Source organism: Salarias fasciatus, chromosome 17 (assembly GCF_902148845.1).
Source record: "Salarias fasciatus chromosome 17, fSalaFa1.1, whole genome shotgun sequence".
NCBI lineage: Eukaryota > Metazoa > Chordata > Actinopteri > Blenniiformes > Blenniidae > Salarias > Salarias fasciatus.
This window is the reverse complement of record NC_043761.1, coordinates 13,385,632-13,406,879: the sequence shown is the minus strand read 5'-3', so window position 1 is coordinate 13,406,879 and position 21,248 is coordinate 13,385,632. Positions and strand designations below refer to the sequence as shown.

Here is a 21,248-nt window from a genome sequence, read left to right as displayed (position 1 = left end):
TATTGCACAGTGGAGCTGAAACATTAGCATCGATTCAATAAAAAAACGTGTGGCTCCGTCACACGTTGATGTATTTACAGGAAATGAAAAGCTCTGTTGTTCGATCGGTCCGTAACCTGGGGACCCTGCTCGGCAATCCCTCCGGTTTCCAGTTTCACGTTCGGCAAACTGATCACTGCTGAGAGTTTCAATATAAAATGTAATAATGTAAATCAGATTCGACACACAGATCATTCTGAATGCCAATCGGACAAAACGTTGTGCATCACAGACAGTTCAGAAACAAAGAAACTGAACACAAGTTTGAAAGGCTTCAATAAGAAGTTTAAAGTACTCATCTATGACTAATGCTGTATTTTGACTGTTTCCTTAGTTTTTTTGGTCAAATTAATCAACTACTTTTAATGAGAAAATGTGTTTACTGGACAGTGAAATTAGTCTCTAGTGCCAAGAGTGACTTTGCTCAGCAGAATTCACACTTTTACAGAATCTGCAGCTCTAACGCAGCGACACCACTTGGGTTTGTTTTGCTTTAATAAGAGCAAACGGAACAAATGTCAACAGCTGAAGAGGAAACCTCCAAGCTGACGCTGCTGAAAATTCACAGTACGAGGTTATTAAAGCTTTAGGATAAGAAAGACACGAGCAGTGCAAAACGGCCACGTGCGTTACGGAAAAAGAATAAAAAAGGGCAGAGCGATGAATCACGCCAGGAACAACCCCCTCCTCCATCAGCCCAGCCCACCTCCCGTTCTTTCATCATTATTACAGCAGCTTGTTAAAATAACAGAGCGCGTTTGGCAATGGCAAAAATGTCTGCAGTCAGAGGCCTCAGAGGGACGCCACTCTGCACGTTTACAGTCCAACTTATGTGGAGGGAGCGGCTGCATAGGGGCATTAACGTCATGTGACGGAGTCCACAGCATTTAAAAGATCCACTGTGAATATTACTCTAATGAAATACTGAAAGTCCAATCAGTGCCTGTCGATTGTAAATTCGATTGTACTCATCCTTTGAATCAAAACTGGTAAAAAGTGAGTTTCTAGCTTATTGTTCTTTTCGATCCTCATGTATTGTTTTTAAATCCCCCTCTTAATACACTCCTTTTGGCATAAGCAACACTCACCTGTAATTCAAACCAAAATTCAGCATTTTACATACAAAGATTATACTCCAGCTCACTTTCCATGACACATCTGGCACCGTCAGGTCATAAACTCCAATCTGTGGACCTCAATTTGCATCAACTAACTAAAGACTGACCACGTTCGGTAATTATGTTCCTAATTTCAGCAGATTTAATCACTGCAGGCCAAAGCCATGTAAATTGGTGGCTCGTCCACTCTTCCATCGCCTCCTCCAGCCTGTGTTGTTAAAAAGGAGGAGAGCAGAGAGGAACGGTACATTGCCCCCATGAAGTCATTTGTATGTGATTAGTCTATTAAGGCCTGAGTCAACATTTGTGTTCCTTTACAATTGTTTGCATTGCTGCTTTCCCCCGGAGAACAGGACTTGTTTTCACATTCTCCCATGTTATTTCTTTTTGCAGATTACAGTGCATTATATTGAGCGGAGGTTATTAGGAAGATAACATGATCTGAATGACTACAAGGCTTATTCAGTTCCTGGGAAACAGATGCTTGTGTCATTCTGAGCCTTAACGGGTGAGATTTGGATCGGCTGCAGAAGTCTAATCGCAGTAAAAAAGACACAAAAGGGTGAAAAAGGAGACAAAAAAAGCTGCATGAACCTCTGATTGCTTTGATAACTGGAACAACAATAGCTCCTAACATGAACCCCACTCCTTGGAACAAAGATACATTACATGCCTCTATATTTTTGGCAGTCTATTTCATGCTCCCTTGCCAAGTAGTAAAGATGACGCAAAAATAACGATTCTATGATTCTGACTGTAAAAATGACCTAATGACTCAATGCAAAGAAGGGTGCTGTGCTCTAAAGACAAGCTGTAAACGGAGAGCTGAAACAGGCTTCTGCAAAAAGAGCGCTCGGTGCTGGAGGTGCTAACGCACTGTGCAACTGTCCAGAGAGGTCGACGGGGCCAGCGACGGACGTGAGGGAAAACAGCAGCTGGTGACCAGGGTAAAGAGGGGCGAGAGGGAGAGAGCGCTGAACACTGGGAAGCTGGCATTTGGGTTATATATAGAGCAGAATGGCTCAGTCCCGGTGTAGAGCGGTCTGCACTGCAGACAGTGCTGGAAGGCTGTACTGTAGATAGTGGTGACAGGGATAGAGGGAGACAGAAAGCAGTGCATGTGTGTGTGTGTTTTTACTCACAGCCTTCATATATATCTGTCGGGATGTGGACACCGGTGGTGTTGTAGGACACAGGACGCTTGAAGTCGGGGTCAATGTGAAAATCATCTGGAATGTACCGGTTCTCATTCGTCTGATTAAGCTGTAAGCAAAACAAAGGAGAGTCAAGCGTCAGAAATGTTTTCATTTGATGTGTACACCTGATAAACATACTCGACTGATGGCGTCACTGTTCAGTGTTCACTGAAATATCCCTCTTGTCGGAAATCTATTGAGAAACCAGTTTTAATTTGGGTGCCGAAAGAAAAATTCTGTCATCTCTGACAGAGGAAGAGGAAAAAAAAAGGGGGCGAAGGCCTGTCAGTCATTAATGTGCTGTGGGTGTGCGCTTCTTTCCCGCTGGGACAGTGGAGAAGAATTACAGGCTGAACCATGTTTATCACGGCAGACAGATGACGTCCGAGGCTATAGGGACGGCTTTCAGCGTCTCGCACATTCTCATTTATCTGCGAGTGTGAAGCCCAAAACACGCACATGATGGCAATGCATGAAAAATGACCCCTTTCATATAGAACAGGCATATCTTTTCATCAGGTGGTGATTTCCTGAAGTGATAGATGGACTATATCCTGATGAATTAGTTCTAGGTTTTAATATGAAGCTATCCAGCACAGTTAAAGTCAGTCTGTCTCACGCCACGAAGAAATTCTGCTCTTTACAGATTTTAAGACAAACAGAAAGCTACAACAACATGTATAAGATATTTAATCATTAGAATATTCCACTGTCAATTTAATTGGTTGCCGCGGTAACATTAGTGAGTGCTTGATCGTGATTGGAGGTGGGAGAAAATGAAGGCCCAAGCGGATGAAGTTTTACTTACGTCATCTTTGGCATTGTAGTAAAGAATTTTGTCTTCCTGCAAAGAAATAAAAACGAGAAACAGAAAGATGAATATTACAAAACATCCTTAAATCTTTAAAGAGATGTGTTGCACTGATGATCTAAAACATTTTTTAACACATAAATATGTATATTTACAGGCAGAGAAGTCTGTGAGGAGTAGACAAAAGAGCACTAATTTCATTGAAGATTCTTTTTGCTTTCGCTGCACAGAAAAAACAGCAGAAGATGACACCAAACGCTACATTTGTTATTTAGGTTAGTGGACCACCAAACAGGATGGGTTTAGCTTAAACCCAAACACAAAATGTCATAAATAAAGCTGATCGCCCTGGGCGTGTTTGAGGCGATATCAGCGGTTAGTGTTTGACACTGAGCGTCGGTGAAGGGAGGGGTGTTGTTTAGCTCCAACGCGGCCGCGGTTCCCGTCAGCACACAGGCTGGCAGGGCGCCAACAAGTCGGGCCGGTGCCGCCGACGTAAAGACGCCCCGGAGTCACGGAGCCGGTTCACTGGCTCCCACAACCTGCCTCACACCTCCGCAGCGGCTCGCCCACGCCACGCACACCGTGCCTGTCCTTGCTGCCGTTATGTAACGCGCCCGAGACGTGAGCATCTGCTCTCCGCGTTAACTGCGATACCAGATGATGATTCCTACTACAATATACGGTGCGGCGTGATCGGGCGAGGGGCCAAGTTTAGCAACACGCAAAATAAAAGCAACAATATAACGGATGGCAGGGGACCGTGGCGTGATATGTCTTCTGTCAGGTCAAGTTGCTGCCAACGTTGTGCACCTCCAGAGGTGACGATCACACCGAGATCACACCATCACACCCCTCCACTGCGTGCGAGAACACTTCGTGTGTGAAGGATGGAAAAGAAAACGGTTAAAAACAAGGAGAGGACCCCCCTCCCCCCCAAAAAAAACCCCAAATAGTTTTAGAGTAAATGAGTGAGAAAATGATGTGTTGGCGGGTGCAGAATGAGCTGCCAAGTCACTGATTGCGACCTGTTAATGCTTTGCGAGCCGATGTTTGCCAGGTGTAGCCGCAGTTCATTTGTACACTTGTTAAAACCTAATGACTCCCTCAATATGCCATCCACTCCCTGAAAACTCCAACATCTGCTCCCACTAGTTTCATTACTGTACTGCAAATCAGGCGTGCCAAAAACATTGCTTAAAAAAAAAAATTAAACCATGCGTAATAATCTGCACTGTTTAAAATGTTGACTTTAGTCCTACTCACATGAATACGCAAGAAAGTTGATGGAAACAACATTTATAAATAGCTATAAAGTCAATATGATAAAGTGAACAGACACACGTTGTAGTTCCGAGCTGTCAGCTTTTAAGTGTTTAATGTCAGCAGGGAGAGGCGCCCAGCAGTACTGGCCCACTTATCAAAGGTGAAAAAGAACATACGCATGCATGCACGCATGCACGTGCACCGTCTATTCATTTCCTAAGCTACCTGTAGACCTCAAACACATTGGACTTACACTGTACGCACATATTTCACACTAATAATAATGGTTATTGTGCATTAACGGTGCACGCTGGTCAGTGTTAAACTGCTGAATATGAGAGTTAGCAGTGCTGCTGATCCACTCAAATCCGTGTGATGGGAATGTGAATCTATTTTTTTTTCCCATTCTCATAAGAAAACGCAGAAACAGATTAACACATTACCTATTTGCTGTCAGTCTTAAGAGTGCGAACACAACAGAGACGTTCTCACACTCGTAGGTGGCACCCTAACTGTTGTTGCATGTGTTACATTGTTGCCGCCGAGCCGCGTCAAACATGTCTTTATCCGTGTGGAAGTCTTTTACACTTTCAGAGGAGGACACCGCGGCTCGCTGTTCGAAAAACATGCTTTGTGAGAATTCTGAAAGGAAGGAAACATGTTCGACTTTTGTCACAAACAAATGGTGGGAGACAAAAAGGATCTCATCACATCTGAAGCTGCGCTGAAGATGCACTCCTCGCAGATGTGTCCCTGAACGCTCCACGACTTGTTGCCAAGCAAGGTGCCGTCACGCTCACATCGATACAGTCACTTAACTTGCTTCCAACAATGGCAGTCAGCTCTACTGTGCACTAATCAATCTCATAGAACAGCATTATTTTCCTCCCTTTTCACAGAAATAAGCATGAAAGAACGAAGCTTCATTAACACTCCATGTTTGTCAAAGTGCTCATGATTCTTTTCCACTGTGAGCAGTTGTACAGGTAACCGGATGAATGGGTTAGATGAGTCTCTGAAGTTCCTCCGCCACCGAGACCGTACATAGGACATCGTTTTTCATTTGTTGAACAGCTGCAGGGGAAGTTCATTTAAAATTTGTGCATGTATTATGGAACGGCCAGAGGTCAAACACAGGCAGTGAGGAGCTAAAAGTGAGGCGACGCATTCTGAAATCACAATGTCTTCATTATATTTTACGTACATTGCAATATAATAATGTTACTAGTACTATACGATAAGAGGGAGCGACCTGTGTGTGTGTGTGTGTGTTTTTGCATGAGCTGAAGTGCGTCCTTTCATCACGGCCACGCCTGCTTGTTTCTGCTCATTACGTAAAATAATGAAACTCCATTTTTCATGAAGTCATTACAACACTATTGTCACCGTAATGAGGTTTGCCATCCAATTATTACACTCTTATTGGATTATGAAGAGCATGTGCTCCTTCTCCAGCCGCTCCACGTATGACTGGGTTCGCGGCGCTACTTGATCCGTGCGGAACGCAGCCGCTGTTGATGAAGGTGCTGGACGGCCCCTCGCTCACCTCACTGTGGTTCTGCCATTCATGCTCCTTTTGGAACTTCTCTGCTTCTGACGCTAGTCTCTGAAAGAGAGAATCAGAAAAACACACAGTTAAAAACCACCATAGAGAAGCAGAAGCAGGGAAAATACCTCGATGGCTCAATGGAGCACTAAAATTAGACCCACCCTTTCCCCCGATCTGGTATTAATGACGAGGTTAATAGGTTTCTAATAGACACAGTTTCTAATCTGTAGCTGGTCCAGAAATGTACTGTACTATTAATTTCCCCGGGGAAATATCAAATCCGGCTCGTTCTGCTTATTTGTACGACACCAAGGGGCTTCAAGTCACTCAGAGGGAGAGGGAAATCTGATGGGGGGGCAAAGGAGTGAATTAATTGATGAAATAAGACGAGGAGGGGGTTGATGTGATGAATTATTGCATTAAATCTGTTGTGAAATTAAACACGGTTGTTGCGAGTCTCAAAGGGTCTGAATCGCTGTGTTTTGGGTGCAGAATCAGATCTTAAATAAGAGCCCAGCGGTCGATCAATTTTGTAATCACTCAATCAAAATGACTGGAAATCCTACCAGTTTCCGTTTTTTCATTGCAGTTTCACAATAACAGTAGATTATACAGATTTCAGCAAATTACACATTCAAACATCAATCGTGTGAGGTTTTTTTTTTCCCCAGCTTTTGATCATTCACAGGAGCATTTCTTTTTTAAATGTAATAACTCCCTCACTGTGCAATCAGCTGGCACCGAGGCATCAGTGTGATAATGACCCTCCCGCCCGCAGATCTGGCTCCGGATCACTCGCCGTGCCCGCTGGGGGCTGACACTCTTGCTGTCTAAAATTCGGTTATCTCAGCAGGCTCACAGTTGTCTCTCATTACAGGGGGAATTTAGCAGCAGCAGCAGCTTTGAGAGACACTGAGGTGACCTGAAAGCCGGGCTTTGACTCTATATACGCCACGTTTGATCAAATGTCCATAAAGCAGTGAGAGTCTGGTGTGATTCACATTTGGGAAAGTCCACAAAATATAACATTGTTTTTACTGCTCTTTTCTCCTCAATGTGAAATTTAACTCTGGTAATTTGCCAGCGCTAATGATGAAGTCCAGCAAATTAGGTCCCTTTCAGGCACACATAGTTCTGAGCTGTCAGTCATTAGATTGTTTTTGTAGAAGTGATTGCTAATCTGTCCATATCGTAGGATAATCAGACTGTGGTGTCAGTCGCTGCAGAACTTTCCCTCTTCATCTTACAAACCGTTTCATCAGCTTGAATTGGAGACTTCATCTTTACTTGATAAACTACGGGAAAACTTCATGTCAGCGAGACTCATGACAGAACCTTTGTGGTCCAGACCGTCATTCATGAGTTTCAGCTGGTTGGTTAGGTTGTTCAGTAAAAACCTCTGAAGCAGTCGACTCCTTTAACTTTTAGTTTTGATTATATAAGTTATTTTTTAATGCTTACATAAATTATGAAGCATGATGTGCCTCTAGTTTTTGGCACGGCTGATTTGCAGAGTACATTCTCAAAGACAGCTAATCCATACACTTAAAAAGAGGCTTAAATGAGTCTCTGGAAAGAGGCTGACATTGAGTTCATTGAATTGTCAAACAAAGGTATTTTTCTGTGATATTTTCCAAAACTAAAAGATGCACTCAAGTTGGGTCATCTTCCAAGGCTGTTCAATTTGCCACGTCACCCTGACCATGCGTCGGAGTTTTCTCCTTCTAAGAAGAAGTCATTCATCACCACTGGTAAGAAACGATATAAACGGGTTGAGACTGATACAGAGAGATAGGCAAGCATGTTCACATGCACACTAAAGATTCAATACGTTATCAGATTATTCAAGTGATCATGTAAACAGCATAATGTGATCATCTTTATCAGATAACAGCAGTTATGTGATCATTTAAAATCGGATTAGTCCCCTTGGAAGCAGAAGCGACGGTCACAATGTGAGCTGATGACAAATGGGAAGAAGCGGTGAGCAGCAGCATAAAGTCGGTCAAGGGCCGCTTGTCCCTTCATCGACTTTCACGTCAAATTAAACGTAAACTCGACCTGAAGCCGGATAATGTTCAGCAAGACAGGATGTTTGAATGTAGCAGAAAGTTTCTGACTCTTTTGTTTCTGCACAGAAACATCATTGCAGGTCAGTGAGTCTTGATATCGCAATAACAAGAAATTTGCAATACATTGTGCAGCATTAGTCCAGCGTGGTTTAAAAAAAAAAAGAAAAAAAAAGAAGAAGTGTGAATATAACCTTTCAAAAAGTGACCTCGTCTTTTGACTCCTTTCAGCCCGCAGTTAAAAGCTGTCAGGTTGGATTTCCAGTAACTACACACACACCTGCACATCAATACCTGCAGAGGAGCGAGCGCTCATTAACACAGAGCTCGGCTGTTGTTCAGGAGGTCAAGGGTTCAATAGGTCAAAGGTCTGGAGCCGTACTTCACAGATGCTCTTTTCAAGCAGACTATATGATCTCTGTGTGGTTTTGATTTATCCTTCCACAGTCTTCACACTACATGAACATAACTCAGAGAACTTGTTATCCAAGATAACCACTGAGCAAGAGAAAGTACATGACCTACAAGTGAAATAAAATAAAGCAATGAGTATAAATAAGATGCCAAATCGTGGACCTGCTAATGAGCTGGCAGGAAGAAAATGTATATCAGCAAGCTGCCATAAAATGACTAATGAGCCCGTATTGCTGAGTTACAGAAGGGATAATGAAGATCATGCTGTGAAACGCCATGCCTGAGACTTCAGGAACTGGTTCCAGTGCAGTTCTCCAGTCTTCATATCTCCAACAGGGCACCACCTTTTGCAAATCAACTGGAAAGAGAACTTCTCTTGCACTTTCATGAGGATGAAGCGGCTACTGAATATAAGCGATAAGGGAAAAGAACGGCAACTTCTACCTTGTTGGTGTGTGTAATGCCGTGATTAAAGTTGAAAATGGAATTTTTAGATACAATCGGTAACGAATCGATAAATGGAAATGGAGGCATCTATCACTATTTCCATCCATCTCTCTTTTTTTAAATTTTACTATTATTGCCGGTTTGAATAATCAACCTTCCCTAGGAGACTGCAAAAATAATAAAGAAATAAATAAATACTACAGTTGAAGGCCAATACATGACTCTCAACTCTCATTGAAAAGAAGCATATTGTTTTTAATAGGTAGTGATTTTGCTCGGCATCAATCAACAAAGTATAAATGAAAAATCAACCTGTCATCTTCAAAATGAACTAAAAGCAGTGTTATTGCACGGATCTGAATTAGAGACAAAGACAATGGGAGGGTGGCCTGATCGATAAAAGTTCCCATTGCCTTATCATGCAGGGATTGTCTAATTTAAATGAGATTACATATATGGGTGCAGGAAGGGTGCTGGAGGGAAGTAGGATCGATTAATGAAAGCAAATTCTCTCTCTCTCTCGCACACGCTGAACACCTTCAACTTCTACATCCTCTGTGATCTTAAAACACAGGATCACAGATTTAAAACACCGTCTCCCAGAACTCCTGCGGCTCTGCATTTTGTAAGCCACACTCGGAGATATACCACGCAAACACACGACCGCATCTCCGCCACCCGCTCCTGCCAGCCTGATTAGAGCATCCCGTCCTGGCAGGACGGAGCGTGCACGCGCACACACACACACATGCACAGACACCTGCCATCCCACTGATGTGTAGGGAGGCACGGGAGAGCAGAGGAAACATGAGCATCTGCTGTTGTGACTGGCAGCACTTTAGTCAGATCTATCCTGCTCAGCCTGTAGGGAGCCAGGAGGAGAGTGGCGAGAAGAAAAAAAAAAAAAAGAAAAAGAGAGAGATGAGATAGGACGACACACACATGCATATGTAACCACACACTGGTACCAGAAAACAACTGTACGGTGAGAATGTCCATTGACAAGTCAGCTCTCATCTATTAAAAATGTAATCTTCTCCAGAGGAAAGCGGTCCTCAGCAACATGCCCCAAAAGCGAAGCTGGTGCGGGATGCGCGATCCACCGCTGCGCGCCGGTTTGACAGCTCATCATTCCTGCAACAAACTCCTCCAGCCAACCACGCTGTCTGTGTGCCAGCTGGCTGCAAAGAACCCCCAATTACAGCTGTGCCCAGCTGTAACGCTGGCTCTCCTGCACATGCACGCGCCTGTATGCACACTTCATCTACTGTACTTTTAATTTTTCAATCCAATTTCAATCACCTGTGGTAGTTTTTTATTTAATCACTCTATATCAATCAGAGGAATAATTAGTCAGATATGGCTTCACGGACTGTTTTAGCAGCAATAATGTGAAGAGCGGATATATTGTCAGCAGTAATTTCACAGTCCACTGTTTCTGCTTCAGCCCTTTTCTACATCGAGCTGCTGGTTTTGATGTTCTAATAAAAAGAAAGTCTGAAGATGACAGACAAAATAATCAACAAAACAATGTAAACTGTAATCCTGCTTGTCACATGAGGCACAGCTGCTGCTGTCGGTGGCGTCGGGATATGACTGTTAATCACGGCGAGGGAGGGAGGCCAGAAGGAGGTATAATGAGCGAAACTTCAAATGTAAACTCCTTCTTTGTATGCATATACTGTGCGTCTGATAAGTTTCATGTAGGAAAACAGAGATGACAAAGCTGGAGCGCTGGAGACACGCTGAGAGTGCGACAGCTGGGCTGACAACGGCACACAAACACACACACACACACACACACACAGAGGACGTGGTGAATAATGAGTCACTCGTGGCCAAAATATCACACACTTAGTGATTTGACAGTTTCTGCAACATTATAGAGCTCAAATATTAATACTTTTAGCTGACAGACACAGAAGTGTGTTTGCACAACATTGCATCGCACCAAACACAAAAATCTCTAAAAAAGAAAATCACAAACTTGCATTATATACACTGTACGTGCATTTTAGATGCTGCTGCTGAAAATTCAAACACACCTTGCATACAGTGTTGGGTCAGGTTATTGTTTTTTTAAAATGTTGCATCCTCTGGCACTTGAAAGCATATCAGGAACAGAGCCAGACTGGCTCCAGGCACACAGCCTAAGCCCAACAGCAAATACGGGATCAGGGGATTTTATGGATCATTGTCGGGCTACACCTGATCAACCCAAGGCTCAATGTAAGCATGAAATGACTGCAGTGAATCACCCAGTTGATGCAACACTTTACGTCACAGCATATGTGTTTGAGTTTGCAGCGCTTGATTCCATCAAATATGGTTTGTAGAAACACAGCGTTTTCAAAACATTCCTCCTCAGGAGCAGTTTTCAAAAAAGTTGTGCCGTTGGTGGCTCTAGGGACCACTGTCGCTTTTTTTCATAAAACATTGAGTGAAATTAGTCATTGTAAATGAAATTTAGCAGTTTTTTGATCATACACTGACATTTTTGGCTTGTTGAGTTCACATACCGCAAACAATGCCAAGCGTCGTCATATTTGAGTCAGTTTCTGCTTCTGGGATAATCTTGCTTAATGACATTTGACTATAAATCACGATCCGAACTAATCTAATCTTTAATCACAGCTTTGCAGCAGGCAATATTTTAAACAACTTGCAACTCCGCACGATATTAATCATGTCTGCAAAGCCTGCAGGAAGGCATTTATTCTGAATGGCCCACCACCCTCAGATTTCATTAGTATAAATACATGCCCCTGATAGTTTTAAAATATGTGGTAGTTTTAGAATTTGTGAGAGTTGTAGAATGTTTGACCATTTTAAAATGTTTGAGGCTCACTTTGTTGGTTGAGCAAAGATTATTCCGTGAGTCACACACTTGAATATAACTAATTTAAAAAAAAAAAAAAAAAAAAAAGAAGTGACGTTTGGGCACAAATGGACGTGCACTCCTGGGAATCTGTGCAAGTGAAACAATTTCCACTTTGTTGCACAAATTCATAGAAAATATGTGAATGAGGAGCCTAATGAGCATGTGCATGTTTCTGTGTGTATCGGTGCATGTGTGCGCCCACCCTATGATTAGGACTCTAACAGCAGTATCTAATGACTCACAGCATGTCATCCAGTGGCGTTTTAATAACGCACTTGCAGACACTAGAGATCAGTGACTGCACTGTAATTATGCAACGCTACATAACACGACCGTTAAAAGAGGTCTGTTCGAGTGTTAATGCCTGTGCTCGTTCTCTCATTGACAATGAAATGAACTTGACTGCTGCTCGACGGGCGATCTTGTGTTTTGCACATGCATAATGCAGAAGAGGAAAGATAAAGATGTAAAAGCTTCCTCATAGTGTTTTCTCAGTGTAAAAGTGGGTGACAGAAAAAAAAAAAAATGAAAATGAGTAGTGATTCATTTTGGGAGTAAGGCATCTGTTTATGATGACCGGGTTGCTAGGCAACCAGGATGTCATGGTTACCTGCCTCATCCGTGGTCCACGCTCTGTGGAGAGCGAAAAAGCTCCCGTGCGATGGCAACACCGGGGATGAGAAACATTTTGCTGAACGTCTTCCCACCGCAGCTCAGACCGGCTTTCTACTCAGCAATTAAGACTCAACTCCAACCTGCCTCGCCATTTCAGCGCCATCAGCCCACTCACAATTAAGGAAATTCGGTTTCCTATTCGACGCAGAGCGAAAACTCAGCCGCAAGTGGAAAGCAACTGTTGTTTTTCTTTCCAAAATGGCCACCAATGACAGTTCAGACTCTGGTGAGCAGCCAGAGTCTTTCCAATCAGCAGCCAAAGTGCTAAAGCAATCCTATGCCAGGAAAAAAAAAAAAAAAAAAATCCCTCACCAATCAATATTCAAATAGCACAGTCCTCCTCTGTCTGTTCTGTCATCCTGCAGTGTCTCCTCCACTTATGCTCTTTTTTTTTCCTCCTTTGGATGGTCACTTTTTTGTTGTTGTTGTTTTTTAACTTCCCTCAAGAAAAATCTTTTTTGAGACAAAGAGACCTGCCTCTCTAATCTTTCATTCGTTCACGCTCTTTTTTTTTCTCATGACATCTTCCATGCAGGTCGGTCTGGTCTCTGTTGTGCAGGCAGTCTGTCTGGGGGTCCTGGCAGGCTGCCATCTTGCCCCGAAGCAGGTGCTTTAGTCAACAAGCTTCCCTAAAGGTGACTACAGAGCATGGGAGAAAGGTCCTGGAGGGCTCCCGCGTGCATTAACCATCTTTTTTATAAGAAGGAACCTTCAGTTTGAGGCCATATTGCTTGGTAATTTCTTTGTATTGCAGCAACTTGCGCCCACCACATAAAATCCCTCCTTTTAAACAATGAATGAACATATCTTAAAACCTCTGTCGGAGTCACTGTGAAGAGATAAATGACCTATTCCTCTGGGGGAAGTTAACCACCGGCTCCATCAAAGAGTATTGGTTAAGAGGAACGTTTCAATAATTGATGAGAGCGGAGTCAGAGGTGGCCTGAATATCAGACAGACGCTCTCTGCTGCCAAGGCGGGTTAAAAAAAGACGTGCGGGTCAATGTAATGAACACTGGAGCAAAGGGGTGTGTGTGTGTGTGTGTGTGTGATGACTGTCTCACTGTTAGGCAAACCTGGACTGCAGGTCACAGTTATGTAGGATGACAGAGGCAATTAGAGCCTATATAGTGGAGGAGGCTGTGAGTCATCGGCACACAAAGAGACAACTTAAGCAAGTGGTGGGACACACAAGAATCTCAGACAGCAACCTTCACAATCCACTCAAGAAGCAACTTGAAGATTTTCTGCCTTTATGTTTGTTTCACTGATGCATATGTGATGACTCATACAATTATTCTTCCCAACCTGAAAGACGGAGGTATCGGCTGCGCCGTGGAATAATTGAACAGAAATACTTTATTAACTTCACAGGGAAATGCTTGAATAAGAAGACAAAAAAAAAAAGAGTCACACATGCACTGTTAAACCTTTTCACTTAAAACATCGTCATGTGAATGTGGCGTCAGTGCCAAAGAAACTTTACTTGGTGTGTTGACCTTACATCAACTAGACAGAAAAACATAACTTACGGTAAGGTCTCACAGCTTTCCATCGTGTTGGTTTTAAAATGCACCTTCCCGTCACTCAATGTATTTTCCCTAGAGCATCCATTCCCGAATACTCTTGATACTGTTTCAACAAGTCATAAAATATCATTCTTTTGAAGACAGAAGAAAGTACCCCATCAATGGGAGACTCTTATTTGAAATTAATTCCACACAAATACCCTCAGACAGCTTAAGTCACCTTGAGAAAACTGTCTGTACGTAACGCAAAGAGAACATAATGATTGACAATGCTGGAAACGCCTCTCCACAGCAAAGTGCTGGTTTCCACCATAAAAGAATAAGTCATTTTATATATTGTATATTTGATATTATCAGTCTTTTTATTCCAATTTAACCTTTCCCTGTTACTTTCCAATTGAACTCATCCCCTAAACATGTTTGGGTTGGAACATCAAGCATGGAAATAAATCATGAAGGAAAAGCTGGCTGCTGGCAACAACGTCCATTAATGCACTCAGAAGATCATTCATTCCTACACTGGACAGGAAAGCATGAAGAGAAAAAAACATGCAAAACTCTCACAGAAAACATCCATAATTGAGGAAATAGGAGAGGACAGAAGGGGAAAAAAAGAGGAGCATAGGGCAAGAGAGAAATGGGAAAAAGGGAATGAAGAGTGACGGAGGATCGGGGTGAAGTTATGGGGGTAAGACAAACAGAAGGGCAAGCTTGGAGGAAGGGTTTAGAGGGGAAAAAAACAGATCAGAGAGCAATAAAATCCAATATTTGACAAGAATGAGGCAGAATGATGGATGTAGAAACATAAAAAAGGTAAGAAAGATGTCTGTCGGTGTGTGTGTGAGCAAACCAACGGCCACAAGTGGAGTGAATCTAGTGTTTAAGTGAAGCTTCGACTGTAAGCTCTACAGTTGTATCAGCGGTGAAAACTAAGCTATGACAGCAGCTGCCTAAAGAATCTGACTCATCTGCCGTATCAAAGAGATGTGGGAGAAAATTTTTAGTCTCTCAGCCTCAGTCAGAGAGATTCTCACACATCCAAACATATCAATGCTTAAAAAAAAAAAACTGAGGAAAAACTTTGGGGGGTTTTGATTGAGGCAAAGAGTTGCGCTGTTCTCTCAGCACTGCGGTGGCTTCTTTCCTGTTGGGAAATACAGTTTTACGTGACAGTCTTTTAAGGACAGCGCACACCGAATGCAAAAAAATTGTGGCAATACATGAGAGGTGGAAACTCTTTCATCGCCCATGAGTGGTATAGATATAAAATGATTCTTCCCTGTCAGACCACCAGCGGATTGAAGACATTAACTGAAAGAGAAAGGTGGGATCGTTAAAAACACACAGTGTACGTGTGAAAGAGGAAGAGAGGGACACTTTTGCAGCCTTTTATGCTATCCTACTGACACCTAACACCATGAGATAGCACTGTAAAGTCCACTCAGACAGGCCAGTTTGACAGTGAAAACTTGATTCCGTTTCAGAGGGATCTCACCTCCTGGTTAAAACTTTTTTTTTTTTCCAAAAAAAAAAAAAAAAAAAGGCAGAGCTTAATAGAGTTCAGAGTAGGACACTGTGACAGTGCGACAGACAGAAAGTATGCCGCGACGGAGCGAAGAGGAACACTGGGTGAGAAGACAGAAAATAGTGGAAACCGTGGCAGGAATGACAGGGGAGGAAATATCAGATACCGAAGATGAAGGAGCTCCAACACCTTCTTTGAGATTGTGGTCTGTAAACCAAAGGGGAACAAAGCAATGCAAGGCCGACCGAGTGAACACATCAGGAGTGTAACTCGCCGTCAGTCAATGCACGTTGGTGCGAAAAACAATTTGAGAGCGCAGTCTTTCTTTTATCAAGAAGTGCAATAAAAATGTCAGTTGTGGCGTAAATTTCAGCCGGCTTCTCTAAATAGCAACAGCCGCGAACATTTGAGGGATTGCGCGTCAAGGGAGCGCCGTCGTGAAACGCAGTGATTGAATTGAGGCGACGGGACGGGCAGATGTCACACTGACGGACAGCGAATCCAGGCAGGGCCCTGATTAAGTTAATGACAAGAGTCATCATTGTAATGGGACGGGGTTCACCGACGGTCGCTGGGACTTGCATCCACACCCTGGGAGATACACGCTGAAAGAAGCAAAGCATGGCCAACGAGGCAGCGTCGATCCTGCTTAGATAAATCCTGAACTTTAAAGCTACAAGTGAAGGATATACGTACGAATATTGATGTTTGGCAGGATGCGTTACTGAGATCTGTGGTATATTTCCCAATTCCAGCTCCAGCATTGTTAGTTATCACTATTTTCTCCAATTTTCCAGACCATTTAAGTTACAGCTAGCTGATTTCTGACCTTGACAAAAAATGCTTGGCCGGGTCATGAACTGATGCACACCGATGCCAAGACAGAGGACGTCCAACTGGGACAATTCCAACCATCTGGGAAAAACGCTTAACGATGTCCAGGAACAGGTGTTCCTGCACTCTAGAGGACAAACAGTTAAATATTTCCCGAGTGTCTTCACAAGCTTCGGAGCCAAGTCCAGAAGAGACAGATGTCAAAGCACATTGCCTGTCTTTTCATTGCTGCTTGCCAGGAACTCAATGAGCGTGCCAGAAAATTGTGCATTTATTATTATTTACTTTTCCATATTGGAAATACTTAGGCACTTTTTTTTTTTAATCAAATGACAGGGTTGTCAGTGTATCAAAGGTCAGAGTTTTAAAGATCAATGCAAGAAACAGACAATTGTGACTCCAGTAAGCTGATTAAATTTAACCCAGGTCACAACATTTTCAGCTTTTCAGATTTTAGCTGGCGACTCTGATCTGGATGGAGTTTGCATATCCAATCTTACAACATGTGATTTCAACACTCCTAGCTTTATATTCTCTGTTGCAGGCTGCAGGAGGCTGCAGCCCTGCTCAACGCTACTCTGGATGAAGCAGGCATTAAAGACAGATGAATGACTTTCACATCATTGCGTTCGCTTCTATCTATTCACTCTTTAATGGATTTTTCCAGTGGATCTCAATACACAAACCGCAGTGCATGCACATCTTTATAATTCGGCCTTTCAAAGCAAACACACTGACAGCGGAGGGGGAGTTCAGGGAGAACGTATCCTCTGTGAGCGCTATTTTTCCAAATCTAATCATAAAGTAACTCAAATTCATGCAGGGTAGAGTAGCTGTGGGTGGAAACCTACACCTGTGTGCTGTTGCTCATTTATTCCGGCGTGTGGTAGTCTCTATGGCTGTGAATCAGTTAGATAAATGGCTTCAAAGTTTCAAACAGTGCTGTGGGAGCAAGGAGACAGCGCTGCCTGTTGAATGCTGTACTAAAAGGCCGACATCCTAATGGATTGGTGGTTTGCACTGGGCTTCCAGCCTATTGCATGTTGCCTCATGGGAGGTGTGGCGCATATCGTGCTCACGGACTTCCTACTGCTCTCCATCCTCTCTTTTACGCTCATCATCATCTTTCTCATACTCAATGCGATTTCTAACTTTCCCTCTGTCAGAAAGCAATTCCCTCTGACATGATTACTTCATGCTGTGTGTAATCAGCCCTTCTAAATGGACACGCAAAGTGAGAGGAGTCAGAAAGAGGAACAAAAAAGATGGTTGTAAACAAAAGAGTGGGGACGTTGAGGCTGGTAAGTGAAACAGGAATTGTTGAAATCCCCGAGACTATTCCAGATCCTACAGCCATCTCTACTTCCATTTCAATTCATGATTAAGCGAAATGGACCATGTGACTGCTTACAGACCCTTACAGAAATTGCCTGCCATAAAGCTGACTGGATTCTATTTCATTATACAGAATGCCGTTTGCAGTAGCTGCCATCACTCCACAAGCCAAGGACTCTACATTTATATAAATTAATATATACAAATACATATATACCAAGCTGTGTGACACGTGAGAGGAAAAAAAAACCATTGGCATATGGCGTTTGTCTTAAAACATATTTTCAAAATTACAGCATTTCTTAACTGTTTCCACACTTTTACTCAAGGAAGAAACAACTGCCAATAACAGGTGAAACACAGCAGATGGTAAAAATGTAGAGTCTGCCGTGCAACATCTCTATCTCTCTCTTCAACTCGGTGAGCATTTGTGTTCGGCTCCCAAGGTACGACGAAACAACGCCCAAAGCTAACTGTTCCCATCCGCTTGGCAATTACTGGGATGTAAGAAAAACAAAATGCTTGGTGAGATTGATGGAATAATCAATGGGAGAGTTGCTATGGCAACAGGCTGTCAGGCTTTAATTGGACATTTCTGTCCCTTTGAGTAGGATTGATCAAGATGGGCAGGATCCCGAGATCCTGATATACTTGACCAGATGCTGTTATGCTTAGGAACACGGAAAGGGCAAATGGGTCGATGCAGCTAGAAGAAAACTGAAGGAAACTGAAATTTCTGCAAGGTTTTACAAAAACTATCATGCTTATAATGCGTTTGATTGACTGTAGAAAATATTTATAAACCAGAGAGATCGTTTACATGTCAAAAAGACTTGTTCGAAGTCAAGAACAGTTGTTAGCACTGTCATCATAGCATTTTCCTTCTGTTCAGTTCAAACAAATGACCCGTGAAGAAGCAGCCAGTACGGCTGAGGCGGCGAAGATGAAGCCTCGGCTGTCACGAAGGCTGGAAAGGAGGTGGAGCCTGGGTCATCTACTGCCATCAAAACAGCTATGAGGCTTTGTTCTTACATGCAGCAACTCAGGCTTTGAATTAAGTAATCGACGTAGCTGGAGGATATCTCATTATCTTATATCAGTGCTTGGCCTGAAGCGGCGGCTGAGTTGGAGCAGCTGCTCTGATGTGACAAACAGATTGTTTTGTGTTCTGTGTGTTTTTCTGAGCTCCGGCCATTGTATCCAGAGGAACCACGGACCAGATCTTAACAGCAGTTTCAACCCTCCAACGACAAAACCAGACACTTATTGACGACGGGCATCACAACAATGACTGAAACAACATACGTCTGCATATCAACAGATACAGTACGTATAAACTGACCTTTAGAGCTTGGGAGCGGTTCGCCAGGAGTTTCTCGATGTTCCCAGAGGCCGTTGCAACCAGGGCAGTCGCATCGTTGGACTCCACACTGAAGTGAGTTTTGTGTTTATGGTATATCTAAAAACAATCAGCACAGAAACGTTCGGGTCAGAGTTCAATTCAACGTTGATGTTATTGAAGATCCACAGTAAAGGCGGAATTTCTTCATTTTACTGAGATGGTATTCTCTCTGGAACCGTGAAACTGTAACCCTAGAAGACAATGATGTCTGCTCATTATGTCTCTAGAATAATCCATATTATACAAGAAATATCCATTCTGAGTCAGGAAACCAAAAATAATCTAAACAGTGGTTGTCTCTTCTTCGCTGGACGTCGCTGACCAAAGCACAGCTATGACTAAAGAAGGCTGCACATCCTCTGATTACACCGCAATGTCAGGTTACATAACAAGACCATTTACTGTGCTATGGAATATGCTTCACCAAGAGAAATAAGGAAGACAAATGCCAAACAGCCAATTATTTAGCAGCCTGAAGGGATATCACTGTCCGACATTCAAACCGCACGACTGAGGCACGTGCTTGTGTTTATCTTCATCCTCCTGGTATCCAGATGGCTTTAGCTTTAGCACAGGAGAAATTAAGGGAAAAAAAAAAGGAATGCTGGTGAAGTTTTTATTTGGACTGTTATGATAAAAACCATCCTCTTTTCTTAATCTTGAAATGTCAATATTGTATTTGCATGTTTGAATTGAACAAAATCGTGTTTTACTGAGCTTAAAACTAACCAACAAAACCTCCCAGTGTGTGTGTTTATCATCATTTGAATTGTACAGCCTGTTATTTATCTAAATAGACGATAACGTTAGCTTCATTAAAAGTATTTTTAACTCCAACTCCAGTTTTATTGTTTGAAAAACCGTGTCCCCAAAAGCGGCAGACGCAGAGGGCTCGCTGGAGAAAAAAACCTTTCAAAGTACATTCGATTGTCTTATCTTGTGACAAGTTATCCCACCGAAACTGATGCAAACATGTTTTGTAATGATTTCTGTAATGTTTGAGAGCCGACTGATTTTATTCTGGAAGGAGCCAAAGTGCCAGATGCAATATGTCAATCAATGTGAATCTAAAAAGCCTCTTCTTTTTCAGATGTGTTTCTGGCGAGGGTGTTTAAGTGTGTGTGTGTGTGTGTGTGTGTACGGATTCCAGCCACCACGACATAGCAGTGACGCTGAGCACATCTGAGCGTGTACATTGTAGAAGGACATGAAGCGGCGTCACGTCTAATGAGAATCTGCTATATATAGACAGGCGAAGTGTTTTGACAGCCGAGGTCGAGGAAGGAGGGTTAATGAGTGTGAGAGCGGTAAAGTGACCGAAGGTACAAACCCTTAATTACAGTCAATACTCAATCCTTGTTATTGATATAATGTAATGTAATGTCAAAAGTGAAATCCAAACATATTTTAGTGAAGAAACCAGCTGACTCAGTGTTTGTTTTGACTGGATTACTCATGTGGTTCAAAAAGAGACATGTTCCCACTCAAAGTGTTGATACTTGCGATTGGAGAGATATTTGTCTGATTCTGCATCACTAAATATCGAAGTACATTTGTGCTTCTGGCGTCTGATTCAGTATTGAAATGAGACATGATCGGTTATTGACACACTTTGAAAATGACCACATTTGCGAAGCCTTTCATGTGGAAACCTCCTGGATGACTTGATCTCTCTGCAATCTGGTGTAACCAACATTACATTTATATTCAATGAAGCTGGAAGCAAGAACACTGTTAGGAATGACAGTAAATCATATGGGACGGAGCTTCAAATTTGTCTAATTTCCTACCGAAGCTCTCTTCACATTCACGTCTACCGAGCAGCTGGACGTCTAGTGCAGTCGGGTGCAGCATGTTGACATTCATAACACGACTGCATCAGACCATGGAAATATAATTTAGAATTCTAGTCTTTAATGTATTTCAGTCAATATATAATGCAGCTCTACTATAATAGCACTTAACCAGCTTAGTGAATTAATAGAAGCCACTTGTTATTTCAGAGTCACTTTATGATTCATTTCAGAGAAAACGCTGCAGGAAAATTAGCTGCTGATGCTGATGTTTGCTCCTAAAGATGATTTATATTTGATCGCATATCAATAAATAGCATTAAATTACAGTGAGCGCTTGCTACATGAATCCCATTCGACGCTCT

At 42.6% G+C, this 21,248-nt stretch overlaps 1 protein-coding gene across 4 annotated transcripts in view; it reads right to left on the bottom strand.

Moving 5' to 3' along the window:
* cacna2d1a (calcium channel, voltage-dependent, alpha 2/delta subunit 1a) overlaps nt 1-21,248 on the bottom strand; it is a 77,432-nt gene that overhangs the window by 40,202 nt on the left and 15,982 nt on the right. For all 4 annotated transcript variants that reach the window (XR_003933302.1, XM_030113292.1, XM_030113293.1 and 1 more), the window contains exons 3-6: nt 19,031-19,147; nt 5,977-6,036; nt 3,162-3,197; nt 2,300-2,420 (exon numbers count right to left, since the gene is read on the bottom strand). Coding sequence is in view for 3 of the 4 variants with exons in the window: in XM_030113292.1 (XP_029969152.1) it covers nt 2,300-2,420; nt 3,162-3,197; nt 5,977-6,036; nt 19,031-19,147 (334 nt within the window). In the remaining variant the exon portion in view is untranslated. The remainder of the gene's footprint in view (nt 1-2,299; nt 2,421-3,161; nt 3,198-5,976; nt 6,037-19,030; nt 19,148-21,248) is intronic.